This window comes from Cheilinus undulatus, linkage group 15 (genome assembly GCF_018320785.1).
Source record: "Cheilinus undulatus linkage group 15, ASM1832078v1, whole genome shotgun sequence".
In the NCBI taxonomy this organism is placed as follows: domain Eukaryota; kingdom Metazoa; phylum Chordata; class Actinopteri; order Labriformes; family Labridae; genus Cheilinus; species Cheilinus undulatus.
Window position 1 is genome coordinate 104,121 of NC_054879.1, and position 18,212 is coordinate 122,332.

Below are 18,212 nucleotides of genomic sequence, written 5' to 3' on the forward strand. Positions count from 1 at the left end.
GTTGATGAGTCTCTGTGACCTGATTGGTTGATGAGTCTCTGTGACCTGATTGGTTAACGAGCCTCAGTGACCTGATTGGTTGATGAGTCTCTGTGACCTGATTGGTTGATGAGTCTCTGTGACCTGATTGGTTAATGAGCCTCAGTGACCTGATTGGTTGATGAGTCTCTGTGACCTGATTGGTTAACGAGCTTCTGTGGCCTGATTGGTTGATGAGTCTCTGTGACCTGATTGGTTGATGAGTCTCTGTGACCTGATTGGTTAACGAGTCTCTGTGACCTGATTGGTTGACGAGCCTCTGTGACCTGATTGGTTAACGAGTCTCTGTGACCCGATTGGTTGACGAGCCTCTGTGACCTGATTGGTTGATGAGTCTCTGTGACCTGATTGGTTGATGAGCCTCTGTGACCTGATTGGTTAACGAGCCTCTGTGACCTGATTGGTTAACGAGCCTCAGTGACCTGATTGGTTGATGAGTCTCTGTGACCTGATTGGTTAACGAGCTTCTGTGGCCTGATTGGTTGATGAGTCTCTGTGACCTGATTGGTTGATGAGTCTCTGTGACCTGATTGGTTGATGAGTCTCTGTGACCTGATTGGTTGATGAGTCTCTGTGACCCGATTGGTTAACAAGCTTCTGTGGCCTGATTGGTTGATGAGTCTCTGTGACCTGATTGGTTGATGAGTCTCTGTGACCTGATTGGTTAACAAGCTTCTGTGGCCTGATTGGTTGATGAGTCTCTGTGACCTGATTGGTTGATGAGTCTCTGTGACCTGATTGGTTGATGAGTCTCTGTGACCTGATTGGTTGATGAGTCTCTGTGACCTGATTGGTTAACGAGCCTCTGTGACCTGATTGGTTGATGAGTCTCTGTGACCTGATTGGTTGACGAGCCTCTGTGACCTGATTGGTTAACGAGCCTCTGTGACCTGATTGGTTGACGAGTCTCTGTCACCTGATTGGTTGACGAGTCTCTGTGACCTGATTGGTTGACGAGTCTCTGTGACCTGATTGGTTGACGAGTCTCTGTGACCTGATTGGTTGATGAGCCTCTGTGACCTGATTGGTTGATGAGCCTCTGTGACCTGATTGGTTAATGAGCCTCAGTGACCTGATTGGTTAACGAGTCTCTGTGACCTGATTGGTTGACGAGCCTCTGTGACCTGATTGGTTGACGAGTCTCTGTGACCTGATTGGTTGACGAGTCTCTGTGACCTGATTGGTTTACGAGCCTCTGTGACCTGATTGGTTGACGAGTCTCTGTGACCTCATTGGTTGATGAGTCTCTGTGACCTGATTGGTTGACGAGTCTCTGTGACCTGATTGGTTAACGAGTCTCTGTGACCTGATTGGTTGACGAGTCTCTGTGACCTGATTGGTTGATGAGTCTCTGTGACCTGATTGGTTGACGAGTCTCTGTGACCTGATTGGTTGACGAGTCTCTGTGACCTGATTGGTTGACGAGTCTCTGTGACCTCATTGGTTGATGAGTCTCTGTGACCTGATTGGTTGATGAGTCTCTGTGACCTGATTGGTTGATGAGTCTCTGTGACCTGATTGGTTGACGAGTCTCTGTGACCTGATTGGTTGACGAGTCTCTGTGACCTCATTGGTTGATGAGTCTCTGTGACCTGATTGGTTGACGAGTCTCTGTGACCTCATTGGTTGATGAGTCTCTGTGACCTGATTGGTTGATGAGTCTCTGTGACCTGATTGGTTGACGAGCCTCTGTGACCTGATTGGTTGACGAGCCTCTGTGACCTGATTGGTTGATGAGTCTCTGTGACCTGATTGGTTAACGAGCATCTGTGACCTGATTGGTTGATGAGTCTCTGTGACCTGATTGGTTGACGAGCCTCTGTGACCTGATTGGTTAACGAGCCTCTGTGACCTGATTGGTTGACGAGCCTCTGTGACCTGATTGGTTGATGAGTCTCTGTGACCTGATTGGTTAACGAGCCTCTGTGACCTGATTGGTTGACGAGCCTCTGTGACCTGATTGGTTAACGAGTCTCTGTGACCTGATTGGTTAACGAGCCTCTGTGACCTGATTGGTTAACGAGCCTCAGTGACCTGATTGGTTAACGAGTCTCTGTGACCTGATTGGTGAACGAGTCTCTGTTAACTGATTGGTTAACGAGCATCTGTGACCTGATTGGTTGACGAGCCTCTGTGACCTGATTGGTTGATGAGTCTCTGTGACCTGATTGGTTAACGAGCCTCTGTGACCTGATTGGTTGATGAGCCTCTGTGACCTGATTGGTTGATGAGCCTCTGTGACCTGATTGGTTAATGAGCCTCAGTGACCTGATTGGTTAACGAGTCTCTGTGACCTGATTGGTTGACGAGTCTCTGTGACCTGATTGGTTAACGAGTCTCTGTGACCTGATTGGTTAATGAGCCTCTGTGACCTGATTGGTTGACGAGTCTCTGTGACCTGATTGGTTGACGAGTCTCTGTGACCTGATTGGTTGACGAGCCTCTGTGACCTGATTGGTTGACGAGTCTCTGTGACCTGATTGGTTGACGAGCCTCTGTGACCTGATTGGTTAACGAGTCTCTGTGACCTGATTGGTTAATGAGCCTCTGTGACCTGATTGGTTAACGAGTCTCTGTGACCTGATTGGTGAACGAGTCTCTGTTAACTGATTGGTTAACGAGCATCTGTGACCTGATTGGTTGACGAGTCTCTGTGACCTGATTGGTTGACGAGTCTCTGTGACCTGATTGGTTAACGAGTCTCTGTGACCTGATTGGTTAACGAGCATCTGTGACCTGATTGGTTGACGAGTCTCTGTGACCTGATTGGTTGACGAGCCTCTGTGACCTGATTGGTTAACGAGTCTCTGTGACCTCATTGGTTGATGAGTCTCTGTGACCTGATTGGTTGACGAGTCTCTGTGACCTGATTGGTTGATGAGTCTCTGTGACCCGATTGGTTAACGAGCTTCTGTGGCCTGATTGGTTGATGAGTCTCTGTGACCTGATTGGTTGATGAGTCTCTGTGACCTGATTGGTTGACGAGTCTCTGTGACCTGATTGGTTGACGAGCCTCTGTGACCTGATTGGTTGACGAGTCTCTGTGACCTGATTGGTTGACGAGCCTCTGTGACCTGATTGGTTAACGAGTCTCTGTGACCTGATTGGTTAATGAGCCTCTGTGACCTGATTGGTTAACGAGTCTCTGTGACCTGATTGGTGAACGAGTCTCTGTTAACTGATTGGTTAACGAGCATCTGTGACCTGATTGGTTGACGAGTCTCTGTGACCTGATTGGTTGACGAGCCTCTGTGACCTGATTGGTTAACGAGTCTCTGTGACCTGATTGGTTAACGAGCATCTGTGACCTGATTGGTTGACGAGTCTCTGTGACCTGATTGGTTGACGAGCCTCTGTGACCTGATTGGTTAACGAGTCTCTGTGACCTCATTGGTTGATGAGTCTCTGTGACCTGATTGGTTGACGAGTCTCTGTGACCTGATTGGTTGATGAGTCTCTGTGACCCGATTGGTTAACGAGCTTCTGTGGCCTGATTGGTTGATGAGTCTCTGTGACCTGATTGGTTGATGAGTCTCTGTGACCTGATTGGTTGACGAGCCTCTGTGACCTCATTGGTTGATGAGTCTCTGTGACCTGATTGGTTGATGAGTCTCTGTGACCTGATTGGTTGACGAGTCTCTGTGACCTGATTGGTTAACGAGTCTCTGTGACCTGATTGGTTGACGAGTCTCTGTGACCTGATTGGTTGACGAGCCTCTGTGACATGTTGTGTCTGTGTGTCATTCATCAGCTGTTTGACAGTAAAAACAGATTGTTGTTGATCTGCAGGGCGGCGAGTCGATAACAGAGTCCTGTAACGTGGTTAGAGCAGCGATCATTAAGAGCGTCTGATTGGATCAGAGCCACATTACCCACTCAGTGTAATTAAGGAGCAGCTCTCACTCTCACAGTCCTCCAGCTCAGAGTTTAGATCAGGTTCTATCAGAACATCAGTCAGCAGGACCAGGTTTGAGGATCAGGTCTGTTCTTTATTTTACTGACCCTTTATTTTTTAGGTTAGTCCCAGTTTAAAAGAAGCCTGCAGTCACTCTCAGCTGTGCATTCCCTCCTTCATGGTTAGAGAGAGGAGAGGAAGTGTGGAGTTTAGCCCAGCATGGCTTTTAGATAAAGACGTATCAATGTTCCTAACCACGAGTCCTCTAAGGAGTCCAACATAAAGAACAGTAGTCAGAAATCTCAGTGATCGGCCCAGAGCTCCATGGTCCACACTGTCCAACGTCTGCAGACTCTGAGCGTCACCATAGGCAAGGCCAGCTAAAAGGTGGACTCCACCAGGCTCTGTTAGACGAGCACAGAGGTTTAGAGAATACCAGCTCCCTTTCCTGACCATATGTAGTCACAGTTCTCTCAGACAGGGATCTTTGAGCTGATCAACATGAGTCTAGTTCCTTCTACAGCTGGCTCAGCTGATCTAAGACTGGATCAAATGCATGCTGGAGATTTACAGAAGCTTGTGCAGGCTCAGGAGCAGAGCAGTGAATAACAGTATCATCAGCATAGAAAGGAAAAGAAGACTCCAGAATATCCCATCCTAGACCTTTAATGTAGTGGATAAGAGTGTCGTCCCTCTGATTGGACGGTTCTACCTCTGAGTTCTACCCTCAGACTGATCTGTACTGACATGGAGTCCTCCCACCAGAGCCTCCTCATCCTCACACACCGAACATCTCTGGCTCCTGAGTGAACACTCACCTGACCTCCTCCTCCTCCTCTAACCTCTCCTGTGTCTGCAGCCTGGTGTCAGACGTGGTGGTGTTTAACTCCTCCTTCAACATGGAGTCCTTCCTGTCCTCCGTCTCTTCCTTCATGAAGAAGATCCCCGACCATAGACCCAAAGACCTGGAGCAGCTGATCCGTCCTAAGTGTGTGGTGCTGTACTACCCTGTCCAGTTCCCTGATGTGAGCAGGTCAGATTCAAGCCTTACTCTTCCTCAGTCTGATCCTGTTAGAGACCTGAAGAACACACGTTTAGTCCCTGTCTGTCCTTCTGTGGGTTATACAGCGGGCTGGTTTACAGCGCTTAACAAACGTATCAGCCCACCTGTCATCTCTGTCTCAGAGACCATCCAGCATCATGAAGTGCTTTAATGCCGACTCTTTCATTGTCAGTCAGCTCTCCACGTTTTACCATTTTGAACAGGAATGAGGAATTTCAAACTGAATTTCCTAAATGTGAGCCGGCTCACTGGGCTTCTCTGAGAAGTCAGAAATGAATCAAGCATAACATTCAACCACTAAAACTCATTTTTCTCTTCAGTAATGACAGTAAATAACTATAATCTGACACATTAATCAGAAATATTCATGTGCTTTACTAGTTTTTCAGTTTTTTGTAAATCAGTCAATTGAAAATTCATGGATAACAATAATAATTCTATTTTAGCATTAAAAATCTCATCTGTGTTAAAGAGCTTCTACATATTGGTGTATTAACCACTGCAGAAACATCAAAATGATGTTGGTAATTACCAATGCTGTTAATTTAGAGCAGCTGTGGCAGAAACCTGACTGTGGTTAGGGTTAGGGTGGTCTAAGACGTTGGTTAAGACCTGTATATGTATATATATATATATATATATATATATATATATATATATATATATACACATACACATACATACATACACACACACACATATATATATTTATTTATATACTACTATAAAGCACTGAGACACATCATCACTGCCATCGTCCCGCTCTGTAGAGACCTCACACCATTCACAGGCCCCTGAGAACGCCGTTTTCACAGGAGGTTAGTGACGCTTTTTAACCACTTTTCCCCTTGCTAGGTCATCACTGCATCTAAAACAAACAGGGGGGCACTGTTACATAATAATGGCAGCAACATCTCAAAAAAGGCGGGAAAAGTCAGCGGTTTTAGTGAGAAATGGAGCAGCGTTAGTCTCTGGTCTGGTGTGTTGTTTCTGTCCTACTGTGAATCAAATGTGAGTTCATGAGATTTGTAATCTCTAACGTAGGGCTGGGTGTCACCACTGATTGCCTGAATCGATTACAATTCTCGATTCCTGATTTGAGATGATATTGACTCATGTTTTATTTCAGTAAAATATCCTATGTTGCTTTGACATTTAAGAGATTCTCAGACAACTTCAGTTGGAAATAGTACAAAGAATGTTCCCAGTAGGCATGTTATTAAAAATCTCAGGGTTTGCATTAAAAATAGAGCCTAAACTGGAAGTATTTACATCTCTGTTTTACCTCCGTGCGGCCCATCCTGGATCTGGCCTCTTTGGTCCAGTCTGCCTCTGTCTCTAGTGTTTAAATCCAACATGAGGTCTGATCTCCTCTTTGTGGTCTGGAGCAGAGCTGTCAGAGTCCACCATGTTTGTTTCTACAGAGGTGAGTCAGAGCTCAGACTCTTGTTGTTGATAGATTATTTCAGGTAGTTTGATAGACACCAATGCAGCTAAAAGAACCACAGCACTGACAGACATAAACATGCGTCATGTTATCTATCTTATGTTCATTCTATGTTGTTGTTCTATTATGTTGTATAATGCTAACTCTATAGAAACATGAGGTGTGAGTTTATTACTCATATCTCTCTAAATGACTGAGCGCTCCGTCATTTCCCTGCTGTAATGGCGTGGCTGTGAAACGGAGGAATAGGGGGTCTTCAAATGAAGCACACGACGGAGCGACGCATACGGGGGTTTCACAGAACAGCCGGGGTTAGCTCCTCTTGAACGTAGCGCCTCAGACGATCGCTATTGTGTGTGTGAGTCTGCAGCAGCGGAGGTTTGAGGAAGAGCTGTCCAGCTCATATCAATAACGCCCCCAGATATCCACAGTCAGATGATTGGTCGTGAGATTTAAACCTTGAACCAGAGTCTAGACGCTTTTAGAGGTGAGTGCAGGTCAGGTTATGTGAGACTGGTAGCACGAGGAGAAGGAGGAGACATCTACTAAAAGATCGATCTTTGGAGAAAATGAATGGATATAATTTTAAAAAGAATGGACCTGAACCAGAGAGCCCAGTCCTGCTCTAACTTGTGTTTCTATTGACATTTTATTGATTTGTGGTCGTAGTTTCCAGGTTCAGTCATTGTTTAGTCGAGCAGGTTTTTATGATGAGCAGAGATCATTTAGGACCACTGATCAGCTGTGGTTCCAGTGGATCAATGACCCGATTATAGATCATTAGTCACAGAGCATTGATCAGATCCAGTGTGGCTGTTTTTGTCTATCTGATGAATGAAATGAATAAACATGTGCAGTTTTTCTCCCGGAGGACGAGATGAAAGCAGTCATGTGACGTTAGCGTGTTAGAGCTCATTATTGAACCCCCACAGGCCCCCCTGAGGACCCCCCCCCCCCCCCCCCCAACTAAACTTTATTGTCACGCTCACAGCTGACAGTGTGAGGGCTCAGAGTGTCCCAGTTTACACTTCAGATCTATTTTTGACCTTTACAGATATTTATAACATCCTAGATTTAATCTGCTTGGTAGAGCCGTGGTGTAAATCAAAGAGCTTCATCTTTAACACAGAGGCTCTGAGTCACTCATCATCAACTCTGACCTCTCCATCCTGACCTCCTCTCTCAGCTCCATCTGAGTGACCTGTTAGAGGTCAGCATGCTGTGAGTCCAGTCCATCCTGAGTAGACCGTACTGCTGTTACCTGTCACTAACTCAGAGTTACTGAAGCTCCTCAGAGTCTCTGATCCAGGAGGAGTTCCCCATGAAGTCTTGGACTTCACCTCAGAGTCTCTGATCCAGGAGGAGTTCCCCATGAAGTCTTGGACCTCACCTCAGAGTCTCTGATCCAGGAGGAGTTCCCCATGAAGTCTTGGACCTCACCTCAGAGTCTCTGATCCAGGAGGAGTTCCCCATGAAGTCTTGGACTTCACCTCAGAGTCTCTGATCCAGGAGGAGTTCCCCATGAAGTCTTGGACTTCACCTCAGAGTCTCTGATCCAGGAGGAGTTCCCCATGAAGTCTTGGACCTCACCTCAGAGTCTCTGATCCAGGAGGAGTTCCCCATGAAGTCTTGGACCTCACCTCAGAGTCTCTGATCCAGGAGGAGTTCCCCATGAAGTCTTGGACTTCACCTCAGAGTCTCTGATCCAGGAGGAGTTCCCCATGAAGTCTTGGACCTCACCTCAGAGTCTCTGATCCAGGAGGAGTTCCCCATGAAGTCTTGGACCTCACCTCAGAGTCTCTGATCCAGGAGGAGTTCCCCATGAAGTCTTGGACCTCACCTCAGAGTCTCTGATCCAGGAGGAGTTCCCCATGAAGTCTTGGACCTCACCTCAGAGTCTCTGATCCAGGAGGAGTTCCCCATGAAGTCTTGGACTTCACCTCAGAGTCTCTGATCCAGGAGGAGTTCCCCATGAAGTCTTGGACCTCACCTCAGAGTCTCTGATCCAGGAGGAGTTCCCCATGAAGTCTTGGACCTCACCTCAGAGTCTCTGATCCAGGAGGAGTTCCCCATGAAGTCTTGGACTTCACCTCAGAGTCTCTGATCCAGGAGGAGTTCCCCATGAAGTCTTGGACTTCACCTCAGAGTCTCTGATCCAGGAGGAGTTCCCCATGAAGTCTTGGACCTCACCTCAGAGTCTCTGATCCAGGAGGAGTTCCCCATGAAGTCTTGGACCTCACCTCAGAGTCTCTGATCCAGGAGGAGTTCCCCATGAAGTCTTGGACTTCACCTCAGAGTCTCTGATCCAGGAGGAGTTCCCCATGAAGTCTTGGACTTCACCTCAGAGTCTCTGATCCAGGAGGAGTTCCCATGAAGTCTTGGACCTCACCTCAGAGTCTCTGATCCAGGAGGAGTTCCCCATGAAGTCTTGGACTTCACCTCAGAGTCTCTGATCCAGGAGGAGTTCCCCATGAAGTCTTGGACTTCACCTCAGAGTCTCTGATCCAGGAGGAGTTCCCCATGAAGTCTTGGACTTCACCTCAGAGTCTCTGATCCAGGAGGAGTTCCCCATGAAGTCTTGGACCTCACCTCAGAGTCTCTGATCCAGGAGGAGTTCCCCATGAAGTCTTGGACTTCACCTCAGAGTCTCTGATCCAGGAGGAGTTCCCATGAAGTCTTGGACCTCACCTCAGAGTCTCTGATCCAGGAGGAGTTCCCCATGAAGTCTTGGACCTCACCTCAGAGTCTCTGATCCAGGAGGAGTTCCCCATGAAGTCTTGGACTTCACCTCAGAGTCTCTGATCCAGGAGGAGTTCCCCATGAAGTCTTGGACCTCACCTCAGAGTCTCTGATCCAGGAGGAGTTCCCCATGAAGTCTTGGACCTCACCTCAGAGTCTCTGATCCAGGAGGAGTTCCCCATGAAGTCTTGGACCTCACCTCAGAGTCTCTGATCCAGGAGGAGTTCCCCATGAAGTCTTGGACTTCACCTCAGAGTCTCTGATCCAGGAGGAGTTCCCCATGAAGTCTTGGACCTCACCTCAGAGTCTCTGATGCGGGAGGAGTTCCCATGAAGTCTTGGACCTCACCTCAGAGTCTCTGATCCAGGAGGAGTTCCCCATGAAGTCTTGGACCTCACCTCAGAGTCTCTGATCCAGGAGGAGTTCCCCATGAAGTCTTGGACCTCACCTCAGAGTCTCTGATCCAGGAGGAGTTCCCCATGAAGTCTTGGACTGCACCTCAGAGTCTCTGATCCAGGAGGAGTTCCCCATGAAGTCTTGGACCTCACCTCAGAGTCTCTGATCCAGGAGGAGTTCCCCATGAAGTCTTGGACCTCACCTCAGAGTCTCTGATCCAGGAGGAGTTCCCGATGAAGTCTTGGACTTCACCTCAGAGTCTCTGATCCAGGAGGAGTTCCCCATGAAGTCTTGGACCTCACCTCAGAGTCTCTGATCCAGGAGGAGTTCCCCATGAAGTCTTGGACCTCACCTCAGAGTCTCTGATCCAGGAGGAGTTCCCCATGAAGTCTTGGACCTCACCTCAGAGTCTCTGATCCAGGAGGAGTTCCCCATGAAGTCTTGGACTTCACCTCAGAGTCTCTGATCCAGGAGGAGTTCCCCATGAAGTCTTGGACTTCACCTCAGAGTCTCTGATCCAGGAGGAGTTCCCCATGAAGTCTTGGACTTCACCTCAGAGTCTCTGATCCAGGAGGAGTTCCCCATGAAGTCTTGGACTTCACCTCAGAGTCTCTGATCCAGGAGGAGTTCCCCATGAAGTCTTGGACTTCACCTCAGAGTCTCTGATCCAGGAGGAGTTCCCCATGAAGACTTGGACTCACCTCAGAGTCTCTGATCCAGGAGGAGTTCCCCATGAAGTCTTGGACTTCACCTCAGAGTCTCTGATCCAGGAGGAGTTCCCCATGAAGTCTTGGACTTCACCTCAGAGTCTCTGATCCAGGAGGAGTTCCCCATGAAGTCTTGGACCTCACCTCAGAGTCTCTGATCCAGGAGGAGTTCCCCATGAAGTCTTGGACCTCACCTCAGAGTCTCTGATCCAGGAGGAGTTCCCCATGAAGTCTTGGACCTCACCTCAGAGTCTCTGATCCAGGAGGAGTTCCCCATGAAGTCTTGGACCTCACCTCAGAGTCTCTGATCCAGGAGGAGTTCCCCATGAAGTCTTGGACCTCACCTCAGAGTCTCTGATCCAGGAGGAGTTCCCACTGAAGTCTTGGACCTCACCTCTGAGTCTCTGATCGAGGTGGAGTTCCCCATGAAGTCTTGGACTTCACCGCAGAGTCTCTGATCCAGGAGGAGTTCCCCATGAAGTCTTGGACTGCACCTCAGAGTCTCTGATCCAGGAGGAGTTCCCCATGAAGTCTTGGACCTCACCTCAGAGTCTCTGATCCAGGAGGAGTTCCCCATGAAGTCTTGGACCTCACCTCAGAGTCTCTGATCCAGGAGGAGTTCCCCATGAAGTCTTGGACCTCACCTCAGAGTCTCTGATCCAGGAGGAGTTCCCCATGAAGTCTTGGACCTCACCTCAGAGTCTCTGATCCAGGAGGAGTTCCCCATGAAGTCTTACAGAAGAAAGGCTGTTTCAGAGAGCATCTATAGTCTGAACGGCTGTTTCAGAGAGCATCTATAGTCTGAACGGCTGTTTCAGAGAGAATCTATAGTCTGAACGGCTGTTTCAGAGAGAATCTATAGTCTGAACGGCTGTTTCAGAGAGCATATATAGTCTGAACGGCTGTTTCAGAGAGCATCTATAGTCTGAACGGCTGTTTCAGAGAGAATCTATAGTCTGAACGGCTGTTTCAGAGAGCATCTATAGTTTGACAGGCTGTTTCAGAGAGTTTCTCTAGTCTGAACGGCTGTTTCAGAGAGAATCTATAGTCTGAACGGCTGTTTCAGAGAGAATCTATAGTCTGACAGCCTGTTTCAGAGAGCATATATAGTCTGAACGGCTGTTTCAGAGAGCATCTATAGTTTGACAGGCTGTTTCAGAGAGTTTCTCTAGTCTGACAGGCTGTTTCAGAGAGCATATATAGTCTGAACGGCTGTTTCAGAGAGAATCTATAGTCTGAACGGCTGTTTCAGAGAGAATCTATAGTCTGACAGCCTGTTTCAGAGAGCATATATAGTCTGAACGGCTGTTTCAGAGAGCATCTATAGTCTGACAGGCTGTTTCAGAGAGCATCTATAGTCTGACAGGCTGTTTCAGAGAGCATATATAGTCTGAACGGCTGTTTCAGAGAGCATATATAGTCTGAACGGCTGTTTTAGAGAGCATATATAGTCTGAACGGCTGTTTTAGAGAGCATATATAGTCTGAACGGCTGTTTCAGAGAGCACATATAGTCTGAACGGCTGTTTCAGAGAGCATATATAGTCTGAACGGCTGTTTCAGAGAGCATATATAGTCTGAACGGCTGTTTTAGAGAGCATATATAGTCTGAACGGCTGTTTCAGAGAGCACATATAGTCTGAACGGCTGTTTCAGAGAGCATATATAGTCTAAACGGCTGTTTCAGAGAGCATATATAGTCTGAACGGCTGTTTCAGAGAGCACATATAGTCTGAACGGCTGTTTCAGAGAGCAGATATAGTCTGACAGGCTGTTGCAGAGAGCATATACAGTCTGAACGGCTGTTTCAGAGAGCATCTCTACTCTGACAAGCTGTTTCAGAGAGTGTATATAGTTTGAACGGCTGTTTCAGAGAGCATAAATAGTCTGATAGGCTGTTTCAGAGAGAATAAATAGTCTGAACGGCTGTTTCAGAGAGCATGTTGAGTCTGACAGGCTGTTTCAGAGAGCATCTATAGTCTGACAGGCTGTTTCAGAGAGCATCTCTAGTCTGACAGGCTGTTTCAGAGAGCATCTATAGTCTGAACGGCTGTTTCAGAGATCATCTATAGTCTGACAGGCTGTTTCAGAGAGCATATATAGTCTGAACGGCTGTTTCAGAGAGCATATATAGTCTGAACGGCTGTTTCAGAGAGAATCTATAGTCTGAACGGCTGTTTCAGAGAGCATCTATAGTTTGACAGGCTGTTTCAGAGAGTTTCTCTAGTCTGACAGGCTGTTTCAGAGAGTTTCTCTAGTCTGACAGGCTGTTTCAGAGAGAATCTATAGTCTGAACGGCTGTTTCAGAGAGCATATATAGTCTGAACGGCTGTTTCAGAGAGCACATATATAGTCTGAACGGCTGTTTCAGAGATCATCTGTACTCTGACAGGCTGTTTTAGAGAGCATCTATAGTCTGAACGGCTGTTTTAGAGAGCATATATAGTCTGAACGGCTGTTTTAGAGAGCATCTATAGTCTGAACGGCTGTTTTAGAGAGCATATATAGTCTGAACGGCTGTTTTAGAGAGCATATATAGTCTGAACGGCTGTTTTAGAGAGCATATATAGTCTGACAGGCTGTTTCAGAGAGCATATATAGTCTGACAGGCTGTTTCAGAGAGCATATATAGTCTGAACGGCTGTTTCAGAGAGCATCTATAGTCTGAACGGCTGTTTCAGAGAGCATCTATAGTCTGAACGGCTGTTTCAGAGAGAATCTATAGTCTGAACGGCTGTTTCAGAGAGCATCTATAGTTTGACAGGCTGTTTCAGAGAGTTTTTCTAGTCTGACAGGCTGTTTCAGAGAGCATCTATAGTCTGAACGGCTGTTTCAGAGAGAATCTATAGTCTGAACGGCTGTTTCAGAGAGAATCTATAGTCTGACAGCCTGTTTCAGAGAGCATATATAGTCTGAACGGCTGTTTCAGAGAGCATCTATAGTTTGACAGGCTGTTTCAGAGAGTTTCTCTAGTCTGACAGGCTGTTTCAGAGAGCATCTATAGTCTGACAGGCTGTTTCAGAGAGCATATATAGTCTGAACGGCTGTTTCAGAGAGCATATATAGTCTGAACCGCTGTTTTAGAGAGCATATATAGTCTGAACCGCTGTTTTAGAGAGCATATATAGTCTGAACGGCTGTTTCAGAGAGCACATATAGTCTGAACGGCTGTTTCAGAGAGCATATATAGTCTGAACGGCTGTTTTAGAGAGCATATATAGTCTGAACGGCTGTTTCAGAGAGCATATATAGTCTGAACGGCTGTTTCAGAGAGCATCTATAGTCTGAACGGCTGTTTTAGAGAGCATATATAGTCTGAACGGCTGTTTTAGAGAGCATATATAGTCTGACAGGCTGTTTCAGAGAGCATATATAGTCTGACAGGCTGTTTCAGAGAGCATATATAGTCTGAACGGCTGTTTCAGAGAGCATCTATAGTCTGAACGGCTGTTTCAGAGAGCATCTATAGTCTGAACGGCTGTTTCAGAGAGAATCTATAGTCTGAACGGCTGTTTCAGAGAGCATCTATAGTTTGACAGGCTGTTTCAGAGAGTTTTCTAGTCTGACAGGCTGTTTCAGAGAGCATCTATAGTCTTAACGGCTGTTTCAGAGAGAATCTATAGTCTGCACGGCTGTTTCAGAGAGAATCTATAGTCTGACAGCCTGTTTCAGAGAGCATATATAGTCTGAACGGCTGTTTCAGAGAGCATCTATAGTTTGACAGGCTGTTTCAGAGAGTTTCTCTAGTCTGACAGGCTGTTTCAGAGAGCATCTATAGTCTGACAGGCTGTTTCAGAGAGCATATATAGTCTGAACGGCTGTTTCAGAGAGCATATATAGTCTGAACCGCTGTTTTAGAGAGCATATATAGTCTGAACCGCTGTTTTAGAGAGCATATATAGTCTGAACGGCTGTTTCAGAGAGCACATATAGTCTGAACGGCTGTTTCAGAGAGCATATATAGTCTGAACGGCTGTTTTAGAGAGCATATATAGTCTGAACGGCTGTTTCAGAGAGCATATATAGTCTGAACGGCTGTTTCAGAGAGCATATATAGTCTGAACGGCTGTTTTAGAGAGCATATATAGTCTGAACGGCTGTTTCAGAGAGCACATATAGTCTGAACGGCTGTTTCAGAGAGAATCTATAGTCTGAACGGCTGTTTCAGAGAGCATCTATAGTTTGACAGGCTGTTTCAGAGAGTTTCTCTAGTCTGACAGGCTGTTTCAGAGAGTTTCTCTAGTCTGACAGGCTGTTTCAGAGAGAATCTATAGTCCGAACAGCTGTTTCAGAGAGCATCTATAGTCTGAACGGCTGTTTCAGAGAGCAGATATAGTCTGAACGGCTGTTTCAGAGAGCATCTATAGTCTGAACGGCTGTTTCAGAGAGCATCTATAGTCTGAACGGCTGTTTCAGAGAGAATCTATAGTCTGAACGGCTGTTTTAGAGAGCATCTATAGTTTGACAGGCTGTTTCAGAGAGTTTCTCTAGTCTGACAGGCTGTTTCAGAGAGCATATATAGTCTGAACGGCTGTTTCAGAGAGAATCTATAGTCTGAACGGCTGTTTCAGAGAGAATCTATAGTCTGACAGCCTGTTTCAGAGAGCATATATAGTCTGAACGGCTGTTTCAGAGAGCATCTATAGTTTGACAGGCTGTTTCAGAGAGTTTCTCTAGTCTGACAGGCTGTTTCAGAGAGCATCTATAGTCTGACAGGCATTTTCAGAGAGCATATATAGTCTGAACGGCTGTTTCAGAGAGCATATATAGTCTGAACGGCTGTTTTAGAGAGCATCTATAGTCTGAACGGCTGTTTTAGAGAGCATCTATAGTCTGAACGGCTGTTTTAGAGAGCATATATAGTCTGAACGGCTGTTTTAGAGAGCATATATAGTCTGAACGGCTGTTTTAGAGAGCATATATAGTCTGAACGGCTGTTTTAGATAGCATATACAGTCTAAACGGCTGTTTCAGAGAGCATATATAGTCTGACAGGCTGTTTCAGAGAGCATATATAGTCTGAACAGCTGTTTTAGAGAGCATATATAGTCTAAACGGCTGTTTCAGAGAGCATATATAGTCTGACAGGCTGTTTCAGAGAGCATATATAGTCTGAACGGCTGTTTCAGAGAGCATATATAGTCTGAACGGCTGTTTTAGAGAGCATCTATAGTCTGAACGGCTGTTTTAGAGAGCATCTATAGTCTGAACGGCTGTTTTAGAGAGCATATATAGTCTGAACGGCTGTTTTAGAGAGCATCTATAGTCTGAACGGCTGTTTTAGAGAGCATATATAATCTGAACGGCTGTTTTAGAGAGCATATATAGTCTGAACGGCTGTTTTAGATAGCATATATAGTCTAAACGGCTGTTTCAGAGAGCATATATAGTCTGACAGGCTGTTTCAGAGAGCATCTATAGTCTGAACGGCTGTTTTAGAGAGCATAAATAGTCTGAACGGCTGTTTTAGAGAGCATATATAGTCTGAACGGCTGTTTTAGAGAGCATCTATAGTCTGAACGGCTGTTTCAGAGAGCATCTATAGTCTGACAGGCTGTTTCAGAGAGCATATATAGTCTGAACGGCTGTTTCAGAGAGCATATATAGTCTGAACGGCTGTTTCAGAGAGCATATATAGTCTGAACGGCTGTTTTAGAGAGCATATATAGTCTGAACGGCTGTTTCAGAGAGCACATATAGTCTGAACGGCTGTTTCAGAGAGCATATATACTCTAAACGGCTGTTTCAGAGAGCATATATAGTCTGAACGGCTGTTTCAGAGAGCACATATAGTCTGAACGGCTGTTTCAGAGAGCAGATATAGTCTGACAGGCTGTTGAAGAGAGCATATACAGTCTGAACGGCTGTTTCAGAGAGCATCTCTAGTCTGACCGGCTGTTTCAGAGAGAATCTCTCGTCTGAACGGCTGTGTCAGAGAGCATCGAGAGTGTGACAGGCTGTTTCAGAGAGTATCTCTAGTCTGAACGGCTGTTTCAGAGAGAATCTATAGTCTGAACGGCTGTTTCAGAGAGAATCTATAGTCTGACAGCCTGTTTCAGAGAGCATATATAGTCTGAACGGCTGTTTCAGAGAGCATCTATAGTTTGACAGGCTGTTTCAGAGAGTTTCTCTAGTCTGACAGGCTGTTTCAGAGAGCATATATAGTCTGAACGGCTGTTTCAGAGAGCATCTATAGTCTGAACGGCTGTTTCAGAGAGCAGCTATAGTCTGACAGCCTGTTTCAGAGAGCATATATAGTCTGAACGGCTGTTTCAGAGAGCATCTATAGTCTGACAGGCTGTTTCAGAGAGCATCTATAGTCTGACAGGCTGTTTCAGAGAGCATATATAGTCTGAACGGCTGTTTCAGAGAGCATATATAGTCTGAACGGCTGTTTCAGAGAGCATATATAGTCTGAACGGCTGTTTCAGAGAGCATATATAGTCTGACAGGCTGTTTCAGAGAGCATATATAGTCTGACCGGCTGTTTCAGAGAGCATATAGTCTGAACGGCTGTTTCAGAGAGCACATATAGTCTGAACGGCTGTTTCAGAGAGCATATATAGTCTGAACGGCTGTTTCAGAGAGCATATATAGTCTGAACGGCTGTTTCAGAGAGCATCTATAGTCTGAACGGCTGTTTCAGAGAGCATATATAGTCTGAACGGCTGTTTCAGAGAGCATATATAGTCTGACCGGCTGTTGCAGAGAGCATAAACAGTCTGAACGGCTGTTTCAGAGAGCATCTCTACTCTGACAAGCTGTTTCAGAGAGTGTATATAGTTTGAACGGCTGTTTCAGAGAGCATAAATAGTCTGATAGGCTGTTTCAGAGAGAATAAATAGTCTGAACGGCTGTTTCAGAGAGCATGTTGAGTCTGACAGGCTGTTTCAGAGAGCATCTATAGTCTGACAGGCTGTTTCAGAGAGCATCTCTAGTCTGACAGGCTGTTTCAGAGAGCATCTATAGTCTGAACGGCTGTTTCAGAGATCATCTATAGTCTGACAGGCTGTTTCAGAGAGCATATATAGTCTGAACGGCTGTTTCAGAGAGCATATATAGTCTGAACGGCTGTTTCAGAGAGAATCTATAGTCTGAACGGCTGTTTCAGAGAGCATCTATAGTTTGACAGGCTGTTTCAGAGAGTTTCTCTAGTCTGACAGGCTGTTTCAGAGAGTTTCTCTAGTCTGACAGGCTGTTTCAGAGAGAATCTATAGTCTGAACGGCTGTTTCAGAGAGCATCTAGTCTGAACGGCTGTTTCAGAGAGCATATATAGTCTGAACGGCTGTTTCAGAGATCATCTATAGTCTGACAGGCTGTTTGAGAGAGCATCTATAGTCTGAACGGCTGTTTTAGAGAGCATATATAGTCTGAACGGCTGTTTTAGAGAGCATCTATAGTCTGAACGGCTGTTTTAGAGAGCATATATAGTCTGAACGGCTGTTTTAGAGAGCATATATAGTCTGAACGGCTGTTTTAGAGAGCATATATAGTCTGACAGGCTGTTTCAGAGAGCATATATAGTCTGACAGGCTGTTTCAGAGAGCATATATAGTCTGAACGGCTGTTTCAGAGAGCATCTATAGTCTGAACGGCTGTTTCAGAGAGCATCTATAGTCTGAACGGCTGTTTCAGAGAGAATCTATAGTCTGAACGGCTGTTTCAGAGAGCATCTATAGTTTGACAGGCTGTTTCAGAGAGTTTTTCTAGTCTGACAGGCTGTTTCAGAGAGCATCTATAGTCTGAACGGCTGTTTCAGAGAGAATCTATAGTCTGAACGGCTGTTTCAGAGAGAATCTATAGTCTGACAGCCTGTTTCAGAGAGCATATAGTCTGAACGGCTGTTTCAGAGAGCATCTATAGTTTGACAGGCTGTTTCAGAGAGTTTCTCTAGTCTGACAGGCTGTTTCAGAGAGCATCTATAGT

The 18,212-nt window shown here is 46.0% G+C and overlaps 1 protein-coding gene across 1 annotated transcript in view; it reads left to right on the forward strand.

Annotated features, from left to right (window-relative positions):
- The window catches only part of gtdc1 (glycosyltransferase-like domain containing 1), a 157,574-nt gene that overhangs the window by 53,358 nt on the left and 86,004 nt on the right, over positions 1 to 18,212 (forward strand). The window contains exon 4 of the mRNA XM_041807427.1: positions 4,794 to 4,967. Coding sequence (XP_041663361.1) covers positions 4,794 to 4,967 — 174 coding nt within the window. The remainder of the gene's footprint in view (positions 1 to 4,793; positions 4,968 to 18,212) is intronic.